The sequence below is a fragment of the Bubalus kerabau genome, chromosome 20 (genome assembly GCF_029407905.1).
Source record: "Bubalus kerabau isolate K-KA32 ecotype Philippines breed swamp buffalo chromosome 20, PCC_UOA_SB_1v2, whole genome shotgun sequence".
NCBI lineage: Eukaryota > Metazoa > Chordata > Mammalia > Artiodactyla > Bovidae > Bubalus > Bubalus kerabau.
The window spans coordinates 17,292,548-17,319,116 of NC_073643.1; the positions used below are offsets into that span (position 1 = coordinate 17,292,548).

General features: G+C 41.6%; 1 protein-coding gene across 5 annotated transcripts in view; it reads left to right on the top strand.

Moving 5' to 3' along the window:
- The window catches only part of ABHD5 (abhydrolase domain containing 5, lysophosphatidic acid acyltransferase), a 44,245-nt gene extending 18,160 nt beyond the window's left edge, over positions 1-26,085 (top strand). For all 5 annotated transcript variants that reach the window (XM_055557010.1, XM_055557012.1, XM_055557013.1 and 2 more), the window contains exons 2-7: positions 3,211-3,296; positions 5,844-6,213; positions 13,126-13,280; positions 18,272-18,383; positions 21,312-21,498; positions 22,073-26,085. In XM_055557010.1, the coding sequence (XP_055412985.1) occupies positions 3,211-3,296; positions 5,844-6,213; positions 13,126-13,280; positions 18,272-18,383; positions 21,312-21,498; positions 22,073-22,162 (1,000 nt within the window). In that variant the 3' untranslated portion in view covers positions 22,163-26,085. The remainder of the gene's footprint in view (positions 1-3,210; positions 3,297-5,843; positions 6,214-13,125; positions 13,281-18,271; positions 18,384-21,311; positions 21,499-22,072) is intronic.
- The last annotated feature ends 484 nt before the right edge of the window (positions 26,086-26,569 follow it).

Sequence of the window (26,569 nt, forward strand, 5' to 3'; positions counted from 1 at the left end):
CTGCAGCCTACCAGGCTCCTGTATCTAGAAGGAACCAATAGCAGAATAACTGAGGCAGAAGAATGGATAAATGACCTGGAGGACAGAATGGTTGAAATCACTGCCACAGAAGAGAATATAGAAAATAGAATGAAAAGAAATGAAGACAGCCTAAGAGACCGTCTGGGACAACATTAAACACACCTGCATTCACACTGTAAGGGTCCCAGAAGGAGAAGAGAGAGAGAGAGGACCTGAGAAAATATTTGAAGAGATAATAGCTGAAAACTTCCCAAACATGGGAAAATAAATAGTCAACCAAGTTCTGGCACCACAGAGAGTCCCAGGAAGGATAAACCTAAGGAGGAACACGCTGAGACACATAGTGATCAAACTGACAAAATTTAAAGACAGAGATAAAATATTAAAACTGAAAAGGAAAAAAATGACAAATAACATACATGGGAATTCCCATCAGGCTGTCAGCTGATTTCTCAGCAGAAACTCTACAAGCCAGAAGGAAATGACATGATAGATTTAAAGTGATGAAAGGGAAGAACCTACAACCAAGAATACTCTACCCAGCAAGACTCCTTCAGATTTGATGGAGAAATCAAAAGCTTTTCAGACAAGCAAAAGTTAAGAGAATTCAGCAGCACCAAACCAGCGTTACAACAAATGCTAAAGGAACTTTTCTAGGCAGAAAACAGTAGAAGGAAAAGACCTACAGGAAATAGACCCAAAACAATTAAGAAAATGGTAATAGGATCATACATATCGATAATTACCTTAAATGTAAATGGATTAAATGCACCAACCAAAAGGCTGGGTGGATGCAAACATGTGCATGTATGCCCTTCCACTTACCACACCACTCTGCTCGACCCTCCCTCAATTGTATGCAATTATTTTATACTGTTAATCATGTTCCAATTATGGCTTGCAGTCGTAATTATCTTTTATTTTTTGTCTGTCTATTTTATTGTGAAAACTGATAAATATCTTTTACTATTGTGATTACATAACTATGATCACAGTATTACTCACTTAATACTATGTATCATGATTGATCAACAGGAAAATAATAGAACTCTGTATCACCAAAACTAGGATCTAGTAGAAGAACCTGTCATCACTTTTTAAAATCCAGATGCGTATCAGAATTATCTTGAAATTTTTTGAAAAGTACAAATGCTCAGGTATTGCTTTTTTTCTCCAGAGCTCCAGATATGTTTCTAATGAGCAGTCATGTTTAAAAACAACTGGACTATATGATGATCTTTTACTTTTATCTAGTTTGTTTCATTTTTTCTGTTTCATATTCAGTGCTCCCATTTCATTTAGTTTATGTTCTCCAGTTTCTCCATCTCTTCTTTTTTGGGGGGATGTTCTTTCTCGAGCCTTTATCAAGTGTAGTAGAAAAGCTTTTGTATACATATATATATATATATGTATGATATATGTATTTTATAAACATGAATTTTTGCCTAATTGGAAAAATCATGACATTTTGATTCTATTTGTTTGACTTAGTATGAATAGAATGCTGGATTTCTAATTAAAAAATAGATATGCAACAAAGGTTTACTGTATAACATAGGGAATTGTAGTCAATATCTTACAATAACCTATGATGGAAAATAAATTCAAAAATAATATGTGTGTATTTGTATACCTTGTATACCTGAATTACCTTGCTGTGCACCTGAAGCATTGTAAGTCCACTATACCTCAATAAAATATATTTTTTTTAAAAAAAGAAAGAAATACCCTATTTTTGAAGATCCAGTCCAAAAACAACTTCCTGATCCCTTTAGGGAGAATAAATCACTGTTAGCTCTGTTTGGTAACTGATACGCCTGAAGTGAATAGAATAGTTCTGTAAAGATAGCGTGTGCTTAATAAGTAACTGTAGAGTGAGTTCATTCTATCATGTATTAGAATTGTTGGGTCTCGGGTTTCTTCCATTAGATTTTTTTTGCCTTTTTTTTATTTTTAGAATTGAGATATAATTAACATGTTACATTGTTAAGTTCAAGATATACAGTGTGTTGATTTATCCATTTATATATTGCAGCATGTTTCCCACCATAGCTTGGCTATCACCTCTGCCACATCACATAATTCTCTTTTTTGTGTGTGGTGAGAACATTTAAGATCTAGTCTCTTAGTTACAAAGTCTACAGTACAGTATTGTTGACTGTAATCACTATGCCATGCATTCAGTCTCCAGAACTTATTCATCTTCTAGTTGTAAGTTCTTACCCTCGCCTGGTTTAATTTTTCCTTATTCCTCATCTTCTTGTCTCCATCCCTGTTGCCCGAGCCTTCATTCTGGCTGTCGCGTCTCTTCTGGAATCTGCTTCGTCTTCTCGAATTCATTTCCTCTCATGAGAAAGGTCACACTTTAAGCGATACTGGTCAGGTGCTGAGCTCTTGGGGACTGTCAGGTGAACGCTGATGTCCTGCGTCGTGCCAGGATGTGCCTACGTTCTGCTGCTGAGTCAGGATCTGAAGGCTCCTCCTCTGTTTGCTTTGCTACGAGCCTCACTGTGCCTTTCCTCACCTCTTGCCCAAGGCCTGCTTGCTTGTTCTCTCTTTAGCTATCTTCCTCCAGATGCCTGGGACATTCTCATCATTTGCTGTTTGCTGGAATCCAAAGCTTTTAATAGTTAACCAGGTCATGCTATGGTAGATTGAACATGGGCCCGACCTCTGCGTTTGTTTTAGGAATGTGTTCTACTCTTAACCATAAGATTTGAAGCCTTTTTTTTTTTTTAATCTCATTCTTTAATAAGGTTTCTCTTCTCTCTGCCCTCATAGAAAGTGTGTTTTATATTTGCTGTGAACCTGCCATTGAAATGATCGAACTCATGGTCTTTGACTTTCTGTACTTCCACCCTGATGAGAAACTGTCTTGCAGTGGGGTGAGGGATGCCTTTTTTCTCTTTTCTTGTTCTGTCCATTTTTAGTCTACTTGACTGTGTGGAGTGTGACTATCCGTGAAGGTAAGATGGACTTTGAGATCTACATGGAGGTTCTCAGGTTGAAGGTGTCCGTATCTCAGTTCTCTATCACAGTGCTATGTACCTATTTGGTGAATTTGTCATCTGCAGACAGCTTCCTCATCACACAGTGAACTTTCTATTCTGCTTTTCTTCTCCCTGTGCAACAGTTGGGAGTTGAGAAGAGCATGAACTCACCTCTTTGTATTTTGTTTTGATGCTCTAGGTCAGGATGGCTAACTGGTTGGCTTCCCACATGGTGCCCTACATCAACCTCACACCTTAAAGAAGCTGAAGAGAAAATGTTAAAATGTAAGGTTTTCTTCTTATAAGTGAACTGAGCCATTTACTAAAATAGGTCCAATATACTGCATTGTCTTGAAACTGAAGATAAGATTCTGTGGTGTGTTAGTTGTTGGCAAAAGAACTTCTTTTTTTCCTTTTTCATGTCATCAGTAAGTGTTTAAGTGTGGAAAGAAGGCAAGGGTTCTCAAACCTTTTGTCTTGAGGTCCTTTTATACTCTTTAATTAAGAAGTACCCCAAGGGTCTTTGTTTAGTGGTTATAGCTATCAATAGTTACTGTATTAAAAATTAAAACTGTATAAATTAAACTATGGTAACATTAATTTACTTTAAAACCCTAGCAATAAACGCATTGCAGCTTAAATAACGTTTTCTAAAAATAGCTACTTTCTGAACAAATGTATCAAGACAAGTAACATTGTTTACAAGTTTACAGATCTGTTTAACTTCTGGCTTAAGGTAAGACCCCTGGATGCCTACATGTGCTTCTGCATTTAGGCTGTTGGTCATCACTTACCATGTGTTCTCTGGAAAGCTCCACTGTATACCCATCAGAGAATGAGAGTGGAAAAAACAGGTAACGTCTGAGACTGTTTTGAAAATAGTTTTGACCTGGGAAAGCCTCCCAAAAGGGTCCCCAACTCACCAGAGGTCCCCAGACTGTGCTTTGGGAGCAGCCTGCAGCCTTTGTGCTGCAGCGCAAGCAGCCTTGTCTATTGGAATAGATAGTGGAGTATAGCCATGTAACCTGGTCTAGGCCCAGGGCTGCAGCCAGGGCTTACAGGATCTTGGGCAAGTGCCTTTTCTCAGTCTTCTAGTTTTTGCCTATAAGAGGAAGTGGCTGTGTTGATCCTTAGAATTCTTTCTGGTTCTAGGATTGTAGGATTCTTTATGTTGACATTCATAGTAGTATGGAAACTTTTTTGTTTTTGTTGTTTCTTGTGAGTGCTGACGTTTACCCAAATGTGTACTCTCAGAATATTCCTAGGTATCTGTGGATATACTTTCAAGCAATGTTGTTTACTGGGCAGTTTTGTTAGAGGAGGAGGTTAAGTGGTGTACATCTGTGATTATTGTGTATGTTTGTGCAGATACTTACACCTGTTTTTCATCCTCTCTGCCACAAATGAATTTTGTTGTAAATTTGAATAATTCAGGAATAAGTGACCGTAACTGGATATATCCCTGGAAGGGGACATTTAGCCTTTTTACATGTATTTTTAACATGAAACTCCATTAGGTAATCTTGTTCTCTCCAAAGCTGGGAAGGTTGTCATTGTGGTTTACTAAATGAAAAAATTCTTGTCAGGAGATTTAAAAAAAAAAGGGCAGGAGCACTAGGAACTCATTTCATGTATCTGATGAACATAATGATTTCCTCCTGCTAGGTTCTAGGGATGCAGATAGGAGAATTGGCCCCTGCTCCAATGTCAGACACAGGAGCACCAACTAATACAGTGAGATGAGCTCTCATAGAGGTCACAGGTAGTTTTTATAGGAATACTCACACGATATCTGTGTTCAAAATGCCAGTGTGGGTGGGCTTGGCACTAACACCAGCTCACCTCCCTCTCCAGACTGCTGTCATTTCCCCTCACTCAGGTAACGTGGACTTTGTTAATATTCTCAACAAATGCTGGGTTTCCCTTTTGGCCGCCACGTGGGGACAAAACCGAAAATGATTTCTCAGGTTAAAGGCAAGAAACTTGTGGTTCTCCACTCTTTGTCCACTGTAGACATATATGCACAAATCCTTAAGGGATATATCTAAAGTGTAGCTGTTCAGTTGATAATGTGAGGTAAAAGGATTTCAAATTAGTTCCATCTTTAGTCAGTTTGGGGGGAAATTTAAAGTATTTAGTCCTGTAGCACTGAGGATAAGAAAGATGTTTTATCTACACAACTGTGATTATTTTCTCTGGAGTATTTACTTTTGTGGATCTGAACTCAGACTACCTAGCACTCCCATTGAAGAGTTCCTGCCATGCCCTGTGATCTTTTTCTACTAAACTTTGTGGTGACTTAAGATTTCAACACATGTTCAATACGCATACTGTTAATCCTTCCCCAAATTCATGATGACTTTTTAGGAAAAAGTATTTCTTTTGAGTCTGACTTCAATCTTTAATGCTTAACCTTCAAGTGTTCTACACATACAAGGTACTATTACTTTGTTATTGTCGGTAAAGCCACAATCCATAAGGTCTTAAAATAATGGATTCAGTGACCACTGTGTCCCTCTCTAGCACCCTCCACTGATGGATGTGGAAGGAAGTCCAAAGAGCTAATATGACTTGCCAGGAAGCCTAGGACACAGGTACTTGAGACTTGTCTGAGATAGCTCTTCCTACTAAGGTGTGAGATATGGTCATTAAGAATTACTTGGTTCAATAAAATGTGTACTTTTTTTTTAAGGGCTGACATAATAAAGGCTAAAATCATGTAAATGCATACTAGGTGGTTCCTAGATGATTAATTTCCCGTTGCTCTGAGACTACTCCCCTTCTCAGAAGTCGTGAGGCTAAACAGAATTTCTCTTTTTATGTTTCTGTTAGGTGTCCCCTGCACATACAAAAAAGAACCTGTTCGTATATCTAATGGAAATATAATATGGACGCTGAAGCTCTCTCATATTTCAAATAAGACTCCGCTTGTCCTCCTCCATGGTTTTGGAGGAGGCCTTGGACTCTGGGCACTGAATTTTGGTGATCTTTGCACCAATAGACCTGTCTATGCTTTTGACCTGCTGGGCTTTGGACGAAGTAGTCGACCCAGATTTGACAGTGACGCAGAAGAAGTGGAGAATCAGTTTGTGGAATCCATTGAAGAGTGGCGATGCGCCCTTGGGCTGGACAAAATGATCTTGCTTGGACACAACCTAGGTGGGTTCCTGGCTGCTGGTTACTCACTGAAGTACCCATCCAGGTGAGTAGGGGTGTCAGAAGAGAGGCACCCAGGCATCCGTTTCCAGTTCCCCTCTTTGGTGGTGGTTGGCGTCTGATCCTTCGAAAACAGACATTCTCTTAAAGGAGCCTGTAGGTCGAACAGCCACAGCTGATGGCCAGTTTAGTAGCAGAAATAATATTGTCAGGTTTTCCTGTTATATCTGCTACGTAGGAGGCTTGTGAAAGGACTTTGTATTTATTAGAATATACACAATGTAAGCCACAAGTAAAAACTGTTGTGCTGTTATTATTTACAGTTATTATCATCATTAGACCTATGGATCCAGCAGGCTTTTCCTAGTCTTTTCTAGGTTTCAGGAAGCAGCAGTAAGAAACCAGAGAAATTAGAACACATAGGCTCTCGTGCTGTCTTTATGGCTTAGAGGAAATCACTTAACTCTAAATTTTAGTTTCCTCATCTCTGAGCTACAGAAAATATACCCACATTATATCTTGTAGCATTTTTATTCTACTGTGCCCTAACCTTTATTGCTATAGAATTTTTTTTTCAGAGTCATTCAATTAATGATTGTTTACTTCAGAATCTTTGTAGCATCTCCTCCTTCCTTTACCATATTTTCTTATGCTGTTTCCTGTTATTTATGTTGCTAATCTGAGAGGGATTGGGGGCAGGAGGAGAAGGGGACGACAGAGGATGAGACGGCTGGATTGCATCACTGACTCGATGGACATGAGTCTGAGTGAACTCCGGGAGTTGGTGATGGACAGGGAGGCCTGGCGTGCTGCGATTCATGGGGTCGCAAAGAGTCGAACACGACTGAGCGACTGAACTGAACTGAATCTGAGAGGAGGTCACATTGGAGTGCCCAGAAAATAGAAGCAAAGCTCATTTTTGCTTTGTTCATCTTTTTGGAAAGAAAACAAAAAATTGTCAGCATTTTTGTGTTGCCAGTGTGTTTTTCCACTGGAGTAATGGACTAATCCGGAATTGTGACCGACTTTGAGGCTGACGTCTGTGAATGGAATGATGGTCATTTTCAGAGTGTGTGGGGGCACCTGTCAGGCCGTCCATTGCATAACTGCAGGTGCTGTTGACACAGCACAGTCCTCTCTGCTGGAGGGTAAAACAGTTTTGCTAACTGGTAGGTCTGTCTCAAAAGAAATCCAGATTTCCTTCTTCTAGTTGGCTTTTTGGGATTACTGTCTTTTATCAAGTCCTACTCTCAGTGATAAACAACTGCCTGTATGGGGAAGAGTGATTACTCTTCTGGTGTAAGGCAACATGGTTAACTGTGGAGGCTGGGCTTCCTCTGTTTCTGGTCAGGTATTTATTTTGCTTTTATTAGAGTGTCATTACTTTACAGTGTTGTGTTAGTTTCTGCTGTACAACAGTGTGAATCAGCTCTGTGTATGCATATATCTCCTCCCTCTGAGTCTCCCTTCCCCCGCATCCCGCTTCCCAGCCCTCTGGTCATCACAGAGCCCTGAGGGGAGCGCCCGGTGCTGTACAGCAGCGCCCCACTCGCTGTCTGTTTCACATGTGGCAGCGTGTGTATATCAGTGCTGCTCTCTCAGTTCATCCTACCCTCTCTTTTCCCTCTGTGTCCACAAGTCCATTCTTCTTGTCTATCTTGTGGTATTTATTCCCTGGAGGTAGGATGTGGCACTCAGTGGGCCAGGCTCTGGTCATGAAACCATACGTCACAGGTTCCTGACCCTTCATGGCTATCTGCCATTTAGGTCACTTGGTGAGATTTTCATTTGCAGTTGGGAAATGCTCTAAAGAAATAAGATGCTTCAGTGATTTAGAAGGGAATAACCACTTGAAAACCATCTATAAAAGAGAATAAGGGAGCAGAACAAGTATGTAAAATAAAGCCAGTGATCCCTGCATTGAACTGACTACGTTTTAGAAAATGATTCTTGAATGTTTGTGCCTCATAAAGTGTGAGGACCAAGAACCACTAAGTATTAGCAATGGATGAATGAGAGAATGCTTGAAATAATTAGCATGTTTAAATTGGCTGATTGCTGCTAAATATTGAGTGAAACTCCACAGAATATGTTGGATATGAAGGCCTATATTTTTTACTGTGTAAAAATTCCATCTTGAAACACAAGTTGATTTCACTTTGGGTTTTCAGAGATCCCAAGTCATGAGTGAAGACCAGTGTGTTTTTTTCTTTTTACTATTAATGGTCCCTACTTGTGCCAATTTCTTACCTTACAGAAATTTTTCCTCCTCCATTCTGACGAAGCAAATTGGTTCAGATTTACATAGAAGATCTGATGTTATGGCTAACTGAACAATTTAGCAGATTCACAGATCCAGACGTAGTTAAACACAAGTGATGGCCACCTACATTTGTTCATAATTATAGCAAGCTCACAGTCAGTGAGGTTTAGCAAAGTTGCACTCATACTAAACATATGGGTGGTCGTCAGGGTCACCGTCTGTGTGATCCGAGAGGTTTTACCTGAGCCAGAAAAGCTGCTGGGTGGCATATATGTATTTCCTCTGGTGCAGTAGAGTAGTCTGTTTTGTATTGTAAGGAACTACCTACTCTAAATGTCACTTATCCAACTTTAACTTGATCCAAGCACCTTTTTAAAAACTTGTGTTTAATTATTTTGAGAGAGAGGTACAGAGATTCCGTATGTAATCCCTGTTCTCACATGTGCATGGCCTCCCCTACAAGGACCATTTTTATTATGCTGTCATGAGTTTAAAATAAATTTTTGCATTTCACAAAGACTTTGGTGGGAGGGTGAGAGGAAGGGGAAAATGGTCTAATAGAGACCAAATGAAATTCAGTTAATTTCCTTCACTCATTGTGCGTCTTGTCTTTCTTTTTTTTTTGAGTGGACTTTGAGAATACCACTTTCTGCTTTGCCGCCTCAGGTATGACAGATAGAGTTTTCAAAGTTTTTCTCCTAAGAGAACCACAGCTCTTTAACTTCTGTTGTTTCTATGCGTGGAGAACACATAGACACAAAGACACATTTTTTTTACTCACTGGGACTTAAGTCCCAATCTATATATATTAATCCTGTCTTTTATGGGTAGCCCCGTTCTTTCATTCTTGATTTATTTTTATAGGATGGTTTGGGGAGAAGAGCAAAAATTCCTAGATTAAAACACTTGTTTTGGAAGGATTCCAATGATAGAGAACAAGTAAAAACTGATTTTTTCCAGTTTTTGGTACATTAGGTCAACCTGTGTGCTTGATCTCTATGAGCAGCAGAGTGCCTCTGTCCGTAAAAGTTGTTCTACCTTGTGGCAGTGACCCCATATATTTCCCAGATTCTTGATACTGATTATCAAGAATCAGTAGTCAAAGATTCAGCAATTGTGATACTTGATGTAAAAGTACCTGGCTAAATCCTCCATTGAAATACCAGTGTTGAATGAAACACTCTAACATTATAATCCAGCAGGTTGTGTGTGTTTAAATAATGTTGAGTGACTTTGTGTGCCTGTAAGGCTTACAGTGCATTGGGGGAAGAGACAGAAATAACCACATGAGTAGCATGGCAGCTGTGAGATCTCTTGATGAATACCTGGCCCTGGCTCAGGGTCCATTATGGTACTCTAAAGTACAACTGGAGCTGACATGGAGGTCTCAAAGGAAAGTAGCAGGAGAGCATTCTAGGCAGTAGGGACAGAAATTGCAAAGGCCCTGTGCTAGGGGGACCCCTTGGCCATTCTGGAAGAGCAGTGCGGTGGATGGGCAGAGAAGTTACGAACTGACTAATAGATTATTCCATATGGAGGCACAAACCCCATGTTCCTTCCCCAAAATGACCTTAGTTCCTCTCAGTTCTCGTACCATGATGTGTAATAATTAGACAGGTTGCCTGTGATTTTACCTGTAGATTGGTGTGCTGTATGACAAGCAGGAAGCACTGTGTGAGGTGTCCTGGGCTGCCATGCTACACTACAGAATCTTCATCAAGCAGCGTCTGAGCACCGTAAGGTGGCAAGAGGGAGAGTAGAGTAAACCAGCAAAAGTAGCCAAAGATACCATCTCCTTTCTTACATCTCTCTGTTCCTTTTTAATTTTCTTTTACTTCTGGCTCCTGCCACTCAGGATCCCATGGGCTTTTCCGGTGGCTCAGTGGTAAAGAATACACCTGCCCAGTAGCAGAGATCCAGGAGACGGTTTGATCCCTGGGTCAGGAAGATCCCCTGGAGGAGGAACCAGCAACCTGCTCCATTCTTGCCTGGAAAATCCCATGGATAGAGGAGCGTGGCAGGCTACTGTCCACGGGGTTGCAAAAAGTTGGACATGACTTAGGAACTAAACAACAACAACTCAGGATCCTGTACAAAGACAGTCTGTTTTTTATAGGTATTTGTTATAAACTAAGGAAAAGGACACTGTGAAAACTTTTATTAACTTAGAAAGTGTTTAGCAAAGAGATCATTCCAAGTCACAACAGAATAGGTTACATCTGGTCTTTTTCACTCAAAGGTTTTCAGATCATCTTGCGTTTGATCTTGCCTGGCTGTCTCCTGACCATGTGGAGCTGGGCTGATCATTTCTTATTGGTTCCTCTTGAGATGAAAGACTGAGTGTTCTATTTGACCCAGTTAGAGGTATTTAAGTTCATTGTTCTGTGCTCCATCCTTCCCTCAGTAGCTTGTAACTAATGGGAAATACCTGGGGCTAACTGCATCTTGAGAATGTCTCCTTTGTGTACTGACTTCTTTCTTGTCCTTTTCCTTGTTTCCTAGTACGTCCTGTAAACTCCTTTGTACATTTTGGTTCTGGGTCTGGCTGTTTTGTTGTATTATTACTGGCTGGTGGCTGACTTTATGTCACATGAATGTCTGGTTTGTATAGCCTTGTTGGCATATAGGCTCAGCTGTCCCATAAGCATGTTGGAGCAGGTGTTATCTACTTCTTAGGCCTGGAGGCTGTAATCTGGTCATCATCTTCAGACACAAGACCTACTGTAATGACTAAGCTGGAGAAGAATGCTTCTTTATGTTTTGAAACTGATGAACTGTTCTCTTGTTCCTGCTTGCTGGTTCTTTGTTTTTCTTGTAGTTTGCATTAGTCTCTGAATCTCGATACAGATGTCTGATAAGCTGACTCATATGCTGTCTGGCTAGACCCATTCTTTAAGCCTAGGTGTGAACTGACAATCCCATCAAGCTGTCTTCTCTGGGATATTAGAAGGTGGGTTCTGGATTACTATATGAGTTTGGATCCCAGGAAGAGCAATGGTAAAGAATCTACTTGCCAGTGCAGGAGACACAGGTTCAATCCCTGCATCGGGGAGCTTCCCTGGAGATGGAAATGGCAACCCACTCCAGTATTCTTGCCTGGAGAATCCCATGGACAGAAGAGCTGGCCGGGCTATAGTTCATGGGGTTGCAAAGAGTCGGATGCGACTAAGTGAGCACTCACACACACATACATTAAAAGTAAATAATTCCTGTCAAATGAGTCACACAGTACATCTCAGCTTTCTTCTCATGTCATGAGATGAAAGATGGGGCTGAGTATTCTCCAAGAGTCCATGGAGCTCTATGCTCTGGGTCTGTTCTCTGAAGCTTTCTGTCTGAGAAAATGCTGTCATAGCAAAGTACTCATTACTAACTAATCTGTGCTGACAAAAATACTAAAACTTTTTATTATTTATTTATCTATTCTGGCTTTTCTGGATCTTGGCTGCTGTGCGGGCTTTTCTGTAGTGGTAGCGAGCGGGAGGTACTCTCTGGTTGCCGTGTGTGGGCTTCTCATTTCAATGGCTTCTCTTCTTGTGGAGCACAGGCTCTAGGCACATGGGCTCAGTAGTTGCGGCGCACGGGCTTGGTTGCTCCGTGGCACGTGGTATCTTCCCAGACCAGGGGTTGAACCCATGTCCCCTGCATTGCCGGATGAATTGTTGAGCACTGGACCACCGGGGAAGTCCAAAAATAATAAAACTTTTTGCATTGGGAATAATAGCTATCTATTCCCATATTCTGGTTTTTTTACCTTTCTATTTCAGTTGTGACTTAGGAAAGGGACTTCAGAATCAGTGTCCGTTCATCCTTGGGAGATCTTTGCTGACATCCGTTGGCTGTTTTGGCTACAGTTGAATGTTGTTGAGGATCCTGATAATGTGTGGTACCGTGATGCAATCATGAGGACGTGGTCCTGGGTTTCCCTCATCGGAAAGACGCTTCATTAGATGGAAAAATTAAAACTCTTGATGCCGCGAAGCAATTTGATATGACTTCGAACTGAAGGAGTTCTGTCTCTTTAATCAGTAAAGAAGAAAATTAGGAAAGAATTAGGAACAGAATCTCATGCCAGGATGTCATGATGTTATGGGTAGGGTACATGCATTCCTGTTCATCAAACTGAAATCCCAAACTAGAGGGTGTATTTTTGGCCCATAGTATTGAATTATTTTCATGTTTGTGAAAAGTTCATTCAAAGTCCTTTTGAATCCACCCAAAGTCCTAATGCTTGTTAAACTTGTAGAATAATTTGGCTCATAGGAAATAACTATTTTTGGTGCCTGAAGTTATTTTATGAGTGTAATATTAATCTCCAGTCATTTCTGCAGTGTCAACGTTGAGGTATATGGAACCGTATCATTTGCCAGAGTGTAGCTTAAACAACAAATACCGTCTTTTCTGATTCTCAAGAATAGCTACAGTTATCATATACCCTTTCACACATCCATTATTATCTGCATTTAGATAGATTAAATATGAAGCCCTCCTTCTACCAGATACCTCTCAAATTCTACCGAATCTCATCAGTTCACATATAATAAGAGCGAGATGTAGCCTGTTCAGTCCTCAGTTTTCTCTTCAATGCCAGGTGTTTGAAGGAGGTTCATTCTACCTTTTTATAAATCATGTAAGTTCTTTCTAGTCCTAGGGTGAATTTGCCAAATGATCTTTAGTCTGTTCTTTCCCGTACAGGGTTAGTCATCTCATTTTAGTGGAGCCTTGGGGTTTTTCTGAACGACCAGACCTTGCTGATCAAGAGAGACCAATTCCAGTTTGGATCAGAGCCTTGGGAGCAGCGTTGACTCCCTTTAACCCTTTAGCTGGCCTCAGGATTGCAGGGCCCTTTGGTGAGTGCTTTTATATCTGTATCCTATGTGTGTGTTTGTGCCCAGTCACTCAGTTGTGTCCCACTTTGTGACCCCACAGGCTGTAGCCCACCATGCTCCTCTGTCCGTGGAATTCTCCAGGCAAGAATACTGGAGTGGGTTGCCATTTCTTTCTCCAGGGGGTCTTCTCGACCCAGGGATCAAACCGCATCTCTTGCATCTCCTGCATTGGTAGGCAGATTCTTTACCACTGTGCCACCTGGAACGCCACATATTTGTATCCCCAGAGAGCACAATGTTTATAGAGAACAACAGAGGTGTATTTGCTGAATACCATTGTTAGTTAAAATCTTGAAAACAAAAACAAACCTTACTTTTTCTCCTCCTCCTCTAAAAAGTACCAGTCAGTGCCTAAAGATGACTGAAACCAGGCTCCTCTCCTTAAAGAGGAATCTTTTTATGGTAAACATTACAGATAATTAGCAGGCAGTTCAGTTCAGTCGCTTAGTCTTGTCCAACTCTTTGCGACCCCATGAATCACAGCACGCCAGGCCTCCCTGTCCATCACCAACTCCCAGAGTTCACACAAACTCATATCCGTTGAGTTGGTGATACCATCCAGCCATCTCATCCTCTGTCGTCCCCTTCTCCTCCTGCCCCCAATCCCTCCCAGCATCAGAGTCTTTTCCAATGAGTCAACTCTTCGCATGAGGTGGCCAAAGTATTGGAGTTTCAGCTTTAGCATCATTCCTTCCAAAGAAATCCCAGGGCTGATCTCCTTTAGAATGGACTGGTTGGATCTCCTTGCAGTCCAAGGGACTCTCAAGAGTCTTCTCCAACACCACAGTTCAAAAGCATCAATTCTTTGGCGCTCAGGTTTCTTCACAGTCCGACTCTCAACATCCATACATGACCACTGGAAAAACCATAGCCTTGACTATATGGACCTTTGTTGGCAAAGTAATGTCTTTGCTTTTGAATATGCTATGTAGGTTGGTCATAACTTTCCTTCCAGGGAATAAGCGTCTTAAGCTAAGGATAAGGTTAGGCGACCTTGAACATTCTGAAAAAGGCCAAGCCAGGGATGTCACAGGTAGTGTATCTACTAGCCTGGGGCATGGGAGGAAGTGATCTGTTGGGGAGTGTTTAACCAGCTGATGATATCCAGCTGACAGGTCACAAAGACAGACCTAATCGATGACCTGGGATAATAACCATCACTCAGATTCCTTTCTTGCCCTATAATGTTAGTGTTAAGAAGATAAAGTCATTCTTTCCTACAAAGATTTGGGGGAAGTCTCTGATTTAAGTTCATTTCACTCTCGACTCCTCTGTCTCAGCCTCACTCACCTCGTTGTCATGGATGGTGACAGTCTGCACCTCTGCCTTTCCCTCTTACGGCTTGTGTCAGTGAAAAGGACTTTAGGCTGGAAGTAACAGAAGACCTCAGCAGCCTAAAGCAGAAGGCCTTTTCTTGTTTTCTTAACAAGCAGTCTGGAGGCAGGTGGTGTTAGCATTTTTTTCTCGAAGCTGGCTCCTTGGTGAAGGGTCTGGGCCTGCGTATGTGATTCTCTTGACCTTGTACCTCACAGTTCAGCGGTTGCTATTACAGGCAGCGTCAGCTCGTCAAGCAGCACTACGAACAAGAGGAAGGGAAAGCATAAGGCTCTATGTCAGGGAACAAGGTCTCCCCTAGGACCCCCAGCAGGCTTCCCCATGTGTCTCTGCCCACCCCTGATGTTCTTCCATCAACCAAGAAGACTCTTCTGTGACTGATCAGTCAGCCTTCATTTATTTCCAGAGGTTCGAGTGAGGGGCCTGCTTTCCTGGGCACGTTGTTGCCTAACTGACACATGGAAGTCAGGTTCGCTTAGCAGGAAAAGAAGATTGGCCTGGTGGGTGGGTGAGGGTGTGGCAGCAACTTCTGTGTAGGTGGCTGCAGACTCTGCCACCCTCTGCCCAGGCCCAGCCCCTCCTTGTCCCAGTGCCATCCCTTTGGGGTATGGAGAGCAGCAGGATGCAGGAATGAGAAGAGGGCATAGAGAATGATTTGGTGACCACGCCACACACCCTTAGTACTGATGTAGATAACCTCTCTTCACCAGTCCAGTTCAGTTCCGTTGCTCAGTCGTGTCCAACTCTTTGCGACCCCATGGACTGCAGAAGCCAGGCCATCACCAACTCCTGGAGCCTACTCAAACTCATGTCCATCTTGTTGGTGATGCCATCCAACCATCTCATCCTCTGTCGTCCCCTTCTCCTCCTGCCCTCAATCTTTCCTAGCATCAGGGTCTTTTCTAGTGACCCAGTTCTTCACATCAGGTGGCCAAAGTACTGGAGTTTCAGCTTCAGCATCAGTCCTTCCAATGAACGCTCAGGACTGATTTCCTTTAGGATGGACTGGTTGGATCTTCTTGCAGTCCAAGGGACTCTCAAGAGTCTTCTCCAACACCACAGTTCAAAAGCATCAATTTTTTGGTGCTCAGCTTTCTTTATAGTCCAACTGTCACATCCATACATAACTACTGGAAAAACAATAGTTTTGACTATACGGACCTTTGTTGGCAAAGTAAGGTCTCTGCTTCTTAATATGATGTCTAGGTTAGTCATACCTTTTCTTCCAAGGAGCAAGCGTCTTTTGATTTCATGGCTGCAGTCACCATCTGCAGTGATTTTGGAGCCCCCCAAAATAAAGTCTGTCACTGTTTCCATTGTTTCCCAATCTGTTTGCCATGAAGTGATGGGACCAGATGCCATGATCTTAGTCTTCTGAATGTTGAGTTTTAAGCCAACTTTTTCATTCTCCTCTTTCACTTTCATCAAGAGGTTCTTTAGTTCTTTTTCGCTTTCTACCATAAGGGTGGTGTCATCTGCATATCTGAGGTTGATGATATTTCTCTCGGCAGTCTTGATTCCAGCTTGTGCTTCTTTCAGCCTGGCATTTCACGTGATATACTCTGCATATAAGTTAAATAAGCAGTGTGACAATATACAACCTTTACGTACTCCTTTCCCGATTTGGAACCAATTGTTGTTCCATGTCCAGTTCTAACTGTTGCTTCTTGACCTGCATACAGATTTCTCAAGGGGCAGGTCAGGTGGTCTGGTATTCCCATCTCTTGAAGAATTTTCCACAATTTGTTGTGATCCACACAGTCAAAGGCTTTGGCGTACTCAATAAAGCAGAAGTAAATGTTTTTCTGGAACTCTCTTGCTTTTTGATGATCCAGCAGATGTTGGCAATTTGATCTCTGGTTCCTCTGCCTTTTCTAAATCCAGCTTGAACATCTGGAAATTCACAGTTCACATAATGTTGAAGCGCCAGCACCCCTCATCCCAGTAGGGCTCACCAGCTTAGGTGTCAGGTCCTCCTTTGATAAGCTGCTTAAGAGCTTTAGAGGTCTGAAATGTAAATGGATTTTGCTTGATCATAGCTGTACATGTAGCAGTAATGGGGCAAGTAAAGGATGAGAGGAAATCAGGAGATAGTGACGGGGTGGGAGAAGGCCAAGGAGGGACCTTTCATGCCCTCTGCCTCCCGTTGGTGCTCACACAGGGTGAGAGGGCGGTATAGAATGTCTCCTGCATCATGAGAATCCTTGGTGGAGCTGTGTGGTTCCTTCAGAGAATCAGGGAGGCAGGTGAAGGAAGGAAGACCTTGCTACAGTAACGGGCAGTCGTAGCAGAGAGGGAAACCAGCCAGTCCTTGGGCCCTAGAAGGAAAACAGTGACTTGAGAAAAGGTTCCTACTCTTCTTCCTCTTTCCTCTGGGGCCCTGCCCCTGCCTCTCACCTCAGGGGTGGGGCCGTGGGAGCCACTGTGGATGACTGTAGTGGGCAATACTGCTAGTGTGCCAAGCAGAAAGTCTGAATGCATTTTCCCCAGAAATATTTATATCCCAGTTTACTTCATTTGACTTCCCTTGTGGCTCAGATGGTAAAGAATCTGCCTGAAATGCAAGAGGCCCAGGTTCAATCCCTGGGTCAGGAAGACCTCCTGGAAAAGGAAATGGCAACCCACTCCAGTATTCTTGCCTGGAGAACTCCATGGACAGAGGAGCCTGGAGGGCTACAGTCCATGAGATAACAAAGAATCAGACACAACTGAGTGACTTTCACTTCACTTTACTTCATTTAGATGCTCCTGCTGCTGCTGCTGCTGCTAAGTTGCTTCAGTCATGTCCAACTCTGTGTGACCCCATAGACGGCAGCCCACTAGGCTCCTGTGTCCCTGGGATTCTCCAGCCAAGAATACTGGAGCGGGTTGCCATTTCCTTCTCCAATGCATGAAAGTGAAAAGTGAAAGTGAAGTCACTCAGTCGTGCCCGACTCTTAGCAACCCCATGGACTGGAGCCTACTAGGCTTCTCCGTCCATGGGATTTTCCAGGCAAGAGTACTGGAGTGGGGTGCCATTTAGATGCTAATGTGTTGTAAATGTGGAGAAGATACAAATTATTAAGTTAATTTTATGGTATGCCTTGTTGTATTCACCTGCCTTGTTTAATATAATTTATTTTCCTACAAAAACAAGTCTTAGGCAACTGTTTTTGACTCCTGAAGCATATCTGTAAGTCAGTATATGACAGTGTTTCATTCTTATTGTAATCTTTCCTTAGGGAACTTGAGAGCAATTTCTAGGATCTGTGCTTTTGTGAACCTAAAGTGCGTATTTGAACATATGCCTAATGTAGCATTTAATATTTATTATAGAAGCAAACACTGAAATCTTCTCTTGTTTAGTATCGTTTAGTGACTCAATCGTGTCCAACTCTTTGCAACTCCATGAACTGTAGCCAGCCAGGCTTCTCTGTCTTTGGGGTTTCCCAGGCAAAAATACTGGAGTGGGTTGCCATTTCCTTCTCCAGGGGACCTTCCTGACCCAGGGACTGAATCTGCATCTCTTGCACTGGCAGGCGGATTCTTTACCATTGAGCCACCAGGGAAGCCCCGAAATCTTCTCTACTATTATATAAATTAATTACAACTTAAAATGTTTGTTTTCTATTATATAGGTTTAAGTCTAGTACAGCGTTTAAGGCCTGATTTCAAACGGAAGTATTCTTCAATGTTTGATGATGATACAGTGACGGAATACATCTACCACTGTAATGTCCAGACTCCAAGGTAAGAGTCTCGATTCTAAATTTACTATGTTTGTGTTTTAGACTTTTCTTTTTTGAAAATGTGTGAACAGTCCAGGAGATATTTATCAGTATGTAAATGACTCAATTTAAAAGGACAAGTAGTTCTTAATTTTCTCATCTATTCATGGAGAACCTGTGATGTAAAACACTGTACTGGATTCTGATGAGAGATTAAAAAGTCAGATGTACTTTCTTCCCTTAAGGGGCCCATGGACAAGTTGAGGGAAGTCTTGGTCTCTGGCGTCTTATTAAGGTGACCAGAGTTGAGAGATCATAAAGAATTTCAAATAAAACAGTGTTCTCAAACTGAGTATGAATGTTGTACAAAAATGGAGCTCTGGTATAAACAAAAGTAAATGGTCTTCTATACCATAGATCTTCTTAGAACCATTTATTATTCCAAAGGGTTTTAAATCTCCCAGGTGTGTGGCAGAGACAAGGCAGCCTTTTCAAGTTCATTTGCTGATGGCACCCTTCTGTACACAGCCCGTCTTCAGTACTGTGCATCAGCCTGAGAAACACTGAGAGCGGAGAGGGGATGGGGAGTCTATATTAATTTTGACAGTGATTAGGAGAGACAGCATAGTAGCTAGAGGAAGCAAGAGAGCCAAGCAAAGGTATAGCTTATTTAAAATTAAAAAAAAAAGACTTCTAGATGTCAGATACAAGGTGCCAGTGGAGAGAATGGAGCTTGAAAGTCTTGAGGAGCTGGGAGGAGCCCCGAAACCAGAGCCTAGAGTCGGTATGGAGAGGATCAAGAACGGAGTGTGATGGTGAGAGCTCTGGTTTCCATTCTTCTTTCTGTACCAGAATTGTTGAAGTAGTTTATCAGAAATGTGGTGTCTGAACCCTGTCTCTGAGACTGATTCAGCGGTTCTGGGCTGCATCTTTACCAAACACTTCTGATGATTCCAGTAGAGGTGGGCCATAGACTATACTTAAAAATGTAAAAATGGTTTCTCATCCTTTCTAATCCAGACTTGGGTGAAAGGCTGAGAGGTGAGCTGCAGAAATAGCTCCTTCACTTTTTTTTTCTTTGCCTCTCTCACTCATCTCAGGGCTTCTCTGGTGGCTCAGATGGTAAAGAATCTGATGCCAATGCAGGGAATCTGGGTTCAATCCCTGGGTCAGGAAGGTCCCCTGGAGAAAGAAATGAGAACCCACTCCAGTATTCTTGCCTGGGAAATCCCATGGACAGAGGAGCCTGGTAGGCTACCTTCCATGGGGTTGCAAAGAGTCAGACACAACTGAGCAACTAACACCACTTCTCTCAAAGAATATGTACACCTACTTTATTAAAAAGATTGAGGCCATGAGAGCACTGGAGGTATAGCTGTACCTTCCATCTTTTTGATAAAGTAGGTTATAGGTTGTCTGCCAAAGGGGAGGGAGGCTGCAGAGGTTTGGAGTCTGCAAGTGATTGATGTTTTGTGACTCACCAGGCACTTGACTTGGGTGGATTCAGTCTGAACACTTCACTGACTTGTCCTAGCAGTTGTTAGTGGCCTGTTCCAGGGAACTCATCTGTCTTCCTGTGTGGTCTCAGTGTTTTGTTCTTCACCTACTCACATTTCACAACCACGTGTGCCCATGTAGGCCTAGTTTGTGGCTTATCCTGTGGTGGAACTTGAATTCACAAATGGCCATTCACAAGTATGCCTAGTACCACAAAGAGACCAGAGAAGTGACCGCAGAGTGGATCTGTCTGAGGAGTTTGCCAGATGTTTTGTATTCTTTTATGTGATGGTCAGTCAGGTGTGGCCCACACGAGAGGACATAGGAGACGCTCAAGAGAACAAAGTTTAGTATACTCACAGGTGCTGGAGTGGGGTCACTGAGGAAGGCTCACAGAAGATGCAGCAGGTTCTGATCAGGTGGCAGAAGGCAGGCGTGAGGGGAACTCCAGGAGGGAACCTTTACTGGGTTCTGCGGGAGAGGCAGGCAGCGCAGGGGTGGGCAGCGTAGAATGGACTGCTTAAGTTATTTCAGCGGGCTCTAAGATATCCAGGCGGTTTCTAGTTGTTTGGCACCTGGCCCTGGGATGACTAAGGCAGAGGAACATCACCTCCTGGGATGTGCAGGCCAGACAGAAGAGGCGCAGCGCCATGTTAGTTAGTTTGCATATGAAGGGGTGGTCCCAGCTGAGTCCTTTGGTATCTCTAAAAATAAGTTAACCCCAAGAGGCAGTCTCTTCCCAGCCAGAACAGTTTTTAGGGGGACTTCCCTAGGAGTCCATTGGCTAAGACTGCACGCTCCCAAGCTGAGGTTCGTTCCCTGGTCAGGGAGCTAGATCCCACTTGCCACAACTAAAGACACCAAATGCTGCAGCAAAGATTGAAGATCCCACATGCTGCAACGAAGACCCAGTGCATCCAAATAAATAAATACATGTTTGTTTTTTTAAAAAAGGTTTTCAAAGGTGTCAAACATCATAATATGCAGAAATTTAAAATATGTAACAATTCACAAAGAATACTTAATCTGAATTTGTTCTTATCTTGGTGTTGATGTTGCCATTGAAGGTAAAAAGCTGGTGTCATGAACCTGTGGAAAAGCTGCCTTGTGAATAAGTTAGAGTGGGGGAAAAAAAAAGCATATTTCCACTCTCCCCAAAGGAAATTTGATAATTGTATGATAGGGACTTAGGGTTACATGTTTTGATTTGGAGGAGGATCATTATTTGTAAGAGATTTTTTATTTTAGAGGTTAAAACATCCTTCTTTATCTAACAAAAAAGTATATCTTCTGTGAGGCTTGTTCCTTACACTTCCTAGTAAATTATTTTCTGTGCAAGCTGCAGTCTTTCTTAAATGGGGGAGAATCTGAATATGAGCGTGTTTTAATAGAGGTGAGAGTGTGATGTGCGCTTATCCCCCAGAATCATGCATATGATTTTTCTGTCTTTAAGTGGTGAAACTGCGTTCAAAAACATGACTATCCCTTACGGATGGGCAAAAAGGCCAATGCTCCAGCGAATTGGCAAAATGCACCCTGACATTCCAGTTTCCGTGATCTTTGGTGCCCGATCCTGCATGGATGGCGATTCTGGCACCAGCATCCAGTCACTACGACCACAGTCATACGTGAAGACGATAGTAAGTGTGTGGTGTAGTTTTGGTTCTCAATTGCACGTGAAGCCTGTTCTATTACCTTTGCTTTCATTGAGCCCTCCGGTCATCCCTGTGCCTTCACATCTTGGTCAGAGACCTGTAGTCATGTGTGATGGGGGCAGGGTTTGATCCAAACAAATCTTCGTGTCCAGATAGCAAATCGCCATTCTTGGGGCCTTGTCAGTCCTGGAGCAACAGCATCTCTAAGGTGGGAGAGACCAAAAGAGCGACAGACAGGTCCAGTAGCATCTCTACCACCTCCCAAGGCAGCACATTCTCACCTTGGCTAGTGTTTCTGTTGGCCCTACTGTTAGAGATCAACCTAGAATGTTATTTTTGCATCTTAAAACTTTAGTAAGATTCACTGGATTTTCTCTTTATTCCCAGATCCTTTATTTAATCAAATATATACTAGTCACTGAGGATTAGTATTGCTTTTTCTTTCCTGTTTCATTCACGTATAGCCGTTGTCAGTTTCATTGCTCAGTGTCTTTAAGTGTGTAAAAGCATTCTTAAATGCTTTTACTCGCTGACCACCTGACCGCTTTTGGTTTCCTAGGCCATTCTCGGAGCAGGCCATTATGTGTATGCAGATCAGCCGGAAGACTTCAACCAGAAAGTGAAGGAGATCTGTGACACCGTGGACTGAGCACACTGCAGATGATGTGGGAAAGCCACACACCGACACACTCCTCAGCAGTAATTCACCGTCTGGGACGCAGAGTAAGGAATCTGACGCGAGAACCAGGCAGTCTTCCTGACTGTACTTTGCACATGTTTTCTTTATGAAGCTGCTCATACATTTAAACCAGTTAGTGCCTTCTAGAGGAATGACTTTCCTTTGTCCTACACAAAATCAAAATATATGAGTCTCCAAATCCAATAACTGTAATAAAAGGTTATTTGTCCCTCTGCCATACTGAAAAACTGTAATTTTTCAACTGAAATTTTTATTTCTATCTAACTTTGCTAGGTCTGGTACTTTTTATATTGCCATCTATATTGCCAATTTTAACAAGTGATTTTCTGAGTTTATTATTTTATATACTCCAAAGGTGCACTTTATTTTCCTTGCTTATATATACCATGTCCAATAACTGATAGAATTACTCAAAATTCAGTGTTTTTATGTAAAAATTTGTTATTTTCTTAGAATACATCACTTCATTTTTGAAATGGAGTGTTGAGACAGGGTTTTGGTTAGGAAGGTGGGAACTGATTTCTAGTATTGATTTCTCTGAGTATTTCATGTGCTGAAAAACCTTAACTAAAAGTCTCTCCTTTTCTCCCCCATTAATACTGTTATTCTTTTCTGTGAGCCAGGATGCAGCAAAAGGAACAGATTCCCTCACTGAGGGGACATTAAGACTATTACCTTCCAGTAAGCCAATCATATATTTTCATTTAACTCTTACAGACGGGTGCTAAAACTGGATTATATTTTTACCACTAAAATATAAAAATTGGTGGTGCCATTATGTCTCATGGCACCAGAAGTCAGCTAATATTGGTTGGTTTTGTTTTTTTTTTGGAAGAGTTTTGTGTTGATTAAATAACTTACATACTTGAAGTTATATGACAAAAGTTCTGTAAGGTGATTGAACTGTGCAACAGTAACTACCATCAAGTGTAGCACTTTCTTGCTGTGTTACTACAAGGGATGCTTCTCTGAAACTGTGAAAAAGCTCCACGTGGTACCTGGCTACTACTGAGAAGACCCTCTGCAAAAGAAAATGGCAGAGGGTGGTCACCAGCAAGGCATCTTTGCCTTCTGTTTTGCTTCACGTTGCCGGTCTAGGAAAAAGATGGTTGTGTAAATAAAAATGGTGAACTAGAGCAAACAATGACTTCATGGTTTTGATTGTTGCATTTGAAAAATGATCAATTAGTAAAGTTTTAGCTGTTAGGAAATGAAGTTGATGAACTGTGAGGAAGACCAATTATTCTGTTTTCAACATTATCTTCCCATACAAAAAAAAACCCAGCAAATTTTACTGAAGCACAACAGATGGCTTCCCAGTGAGCAGTTTGTGTCTCTGTTTTGGGATGGACTAGGTTAGGACAGAAGGTAACAGGAGAGCTAACCCTAGCCTGGAGAATAAAAGTAGCATTTACTTTTTAGATTCAGAACTATTAATGGTGCAAATAATGTGGGTTATTTTGGTATTTTTATTTGACATACTCTCCAGTCTGTTCATTTTCCTTTGCTGGGCGAATGGCAGTTTTCAGTTGCCCAAGAAGGTTTCTGCACAGGGAATGTGGTCTTAACCCTTAGAGGGAAGTTACCAGGTTCACTTAAATGGGGCTTCTGGCCACTGATGTTCCAAGTGATTTAGGGAAAAGATGTACCCAAATGTCAAGTGGAACTTATCTTCCTACTGACTGATTTTGCTTTCTTTGAAAATTATTGTCATAATTCTTTTTTTAAAGGCGAATTTTACCTTGGGCTGTTGTGTATGTCATTTTGTGACGATTGAGCTAGCCCAGAAGTTCACAATCCTTGAGTTCCTGAAAATACAGTTGGTCCTAAATGTTTTCTTTTCTTAAAAGAATCTATTTCAGCATTTGACTTTGCTACATCATGCACAAGGTACCTTATTTTACAGAAAAAAATGTGACTGTGACAGTAGCAGTGGGACCAGCGTGAGTTGTCTTGTCTTTGGTGTGGTCCTGTTGGTTTCCACTAGTTATCATAGGACCATGGATGCAGTGAGTGTTGAGGGACACTTGTCTACATTCTTCCCTCGTGGGCCTTTCCTTGTGGCTCAGCTGGTAAAGAATCTGCCTGCGATGCCGGAAACCTGGGTTCGATCCCTGGGTTGGGAAAATGCCCTGGAGAAGGGAACGGATGCCCACTCTAGTATTCTGGCTTGCAAAGAGTCAGACACAACTGAGCGACTTTCACTTCACTAGTGTCTGCATTCTAAGGGAAGGCTGTTCCACCCCTGGCTTTACCTGTATCCATGTGTCCACAAGGATGATTTCTGTTTTCTTCTAAAACTAGTTTTAAAACAAACAAACTCTAGTTTATCTGGAGTTGGTTTTAGAATATTATCTAGAAGTACTTTTGAAATTTCTCCATTCATATAACATCGTATATTTATATTTAAAGGGCATACTAGATTCCAATTAAATAAGTCTTTTCCTACATAAAGGTATTGTAAAGAATAAACAGTAATAGCCAGAGGAACTCAAAAAAAGAACAGTACAGAAGGAGGGATAACTCTACTAGATATATATCACACTATAAACAATGGAGGAAAAGTCCAGGAATTTAGTGTATGATAAAGGAATCATCTTATTGGTGGAGAAAAAGACTTTAAAAAGCGATGTTGAGACAAATGTCGTTAACCATATGGAAGATAATAAAATTGAATCCATTTCTCATACTGTACAGAAGGATAAAATCCGAATGGATTGGAGACCCAATTGTAAAAATGAAACCTTCTAAATAACTGGAAGAAAACATACCTGAATTCCTTTGTGACCTGAAAGTGGGGAAAACATTCCTGTGACTGAAAATCCAGGAACAATAAAGGGAGGAATTTATATGTTTAACGAAAAGAGTTTTGGATGGCCAAAAAAAGCAAAGTTAAAAGTAAATAATAAAGTGGCAAAAAATATTTTCAGCATTTATCACAAAGGGCTGATATAACCCTAATACATAAAGAATTTCTAAACTTTGAAAAGAACCAGAAAGAATGGGCAAAAAGATATGGACAGTTCACAGAAAATAAAATGCAAATAGCTCTTAAACATATGAAGATACACATAAAAAGAGAAATGCAAATTAAACCACCAAGATAACCTTTCTTCCCTGTTGAGTCGCAAAAAGTGCAAGTTATACAGTGCACTCTGTTAGTGAGACAGTGAGGAAACAGGCACTCCAAACAGTACCGATTCCTGTGGGTGGAATTTGTTAAAAATTCTCAAATTAAATATGTTTATCCCTCAACCTTACAGTCTCACTTCTAAGTATCTGTCTGAGGTGTACTGGTAAAAATATGAGTCGGCGTACAAGTAAAAATCTTTATGACAGTGCTGTTTATTACAGCTAAAGAGTGGAAGCCAGCCAAATGTCCATCTAGAGGGGATGGATGGAAGAAACATGGCGGATTCATAACAGTGGAATACTGCACAGATGTTTTTTAAAAAAATGAGGGAGCATCTTTAGGAGGAAGAGGGAGAAAGCTTCAGAACCACCCACCCTCCCCACCGCCCCCAATGGAGACTCATCTCAATTGGTCTCTAGTCTTATTTTTAAGGATTCTGCTGTTGAATGCCTGAAAAGGGTGGTGAGATGGCCTTCAGGTTGTACCGACTTTGCTAGCATTGCTAACCAACTGTTGCAGGCTCTGAAAATACAGTCTTGAACTTCTGCCCCTTCCCTCCCCCCAAAAATGCTGTCCTGGAGTCATCTTCAGAGAAGAGGAAGTGAAAATGAAGAGCAGGAGATTGTGTTACCTGATTGTGTAAGAAAGGATGAAACAAATGAAAAAATAAACATGTATTTGCTTCAATTTTTAAAAAAAAAAAAAGGCAGTAGTAGGATTAGTTACACTAGTAACTAAGAAATCAGTTCTCTTGGCAGGGTGTGAGGGGCTGGGTATGGGGGTGTGGTGGTAATGGGTAGGGAGCTGGCTAGAGGTGGCACCTAGATCTGTATCTTGTTTTATACTTTTTACTTTGGAATCCAGTCAGTGTTTTCTGTCATTTAAAAAATCAACTCTTAAAATGAAAACTTAGGAAATTTCCTGGCGGTCCAGTGGTCAGGACCTGGTGCTTTCACTGCTGTGGACCCGGGTTTGATCCCTGGTCAGAGAACGAAGACCCGCAAGCCTCATGGGGACCAAAAAAAAAAAAAAAAACAGCTCAAACTTAACTAGCTATGAAGTTGGTTGTGTAACCACACATAGAAGAATTAGTTTAAGCAATTACAAAGCCCAGCATTTTGTTTGCACTTTTCTAATGGAATATATCCTATAAACTGAAGAACTACAGAACTGCATTTAGTATTTTTATTTTCAGCAATGGTATTGGTATTGTCATTCTAAAA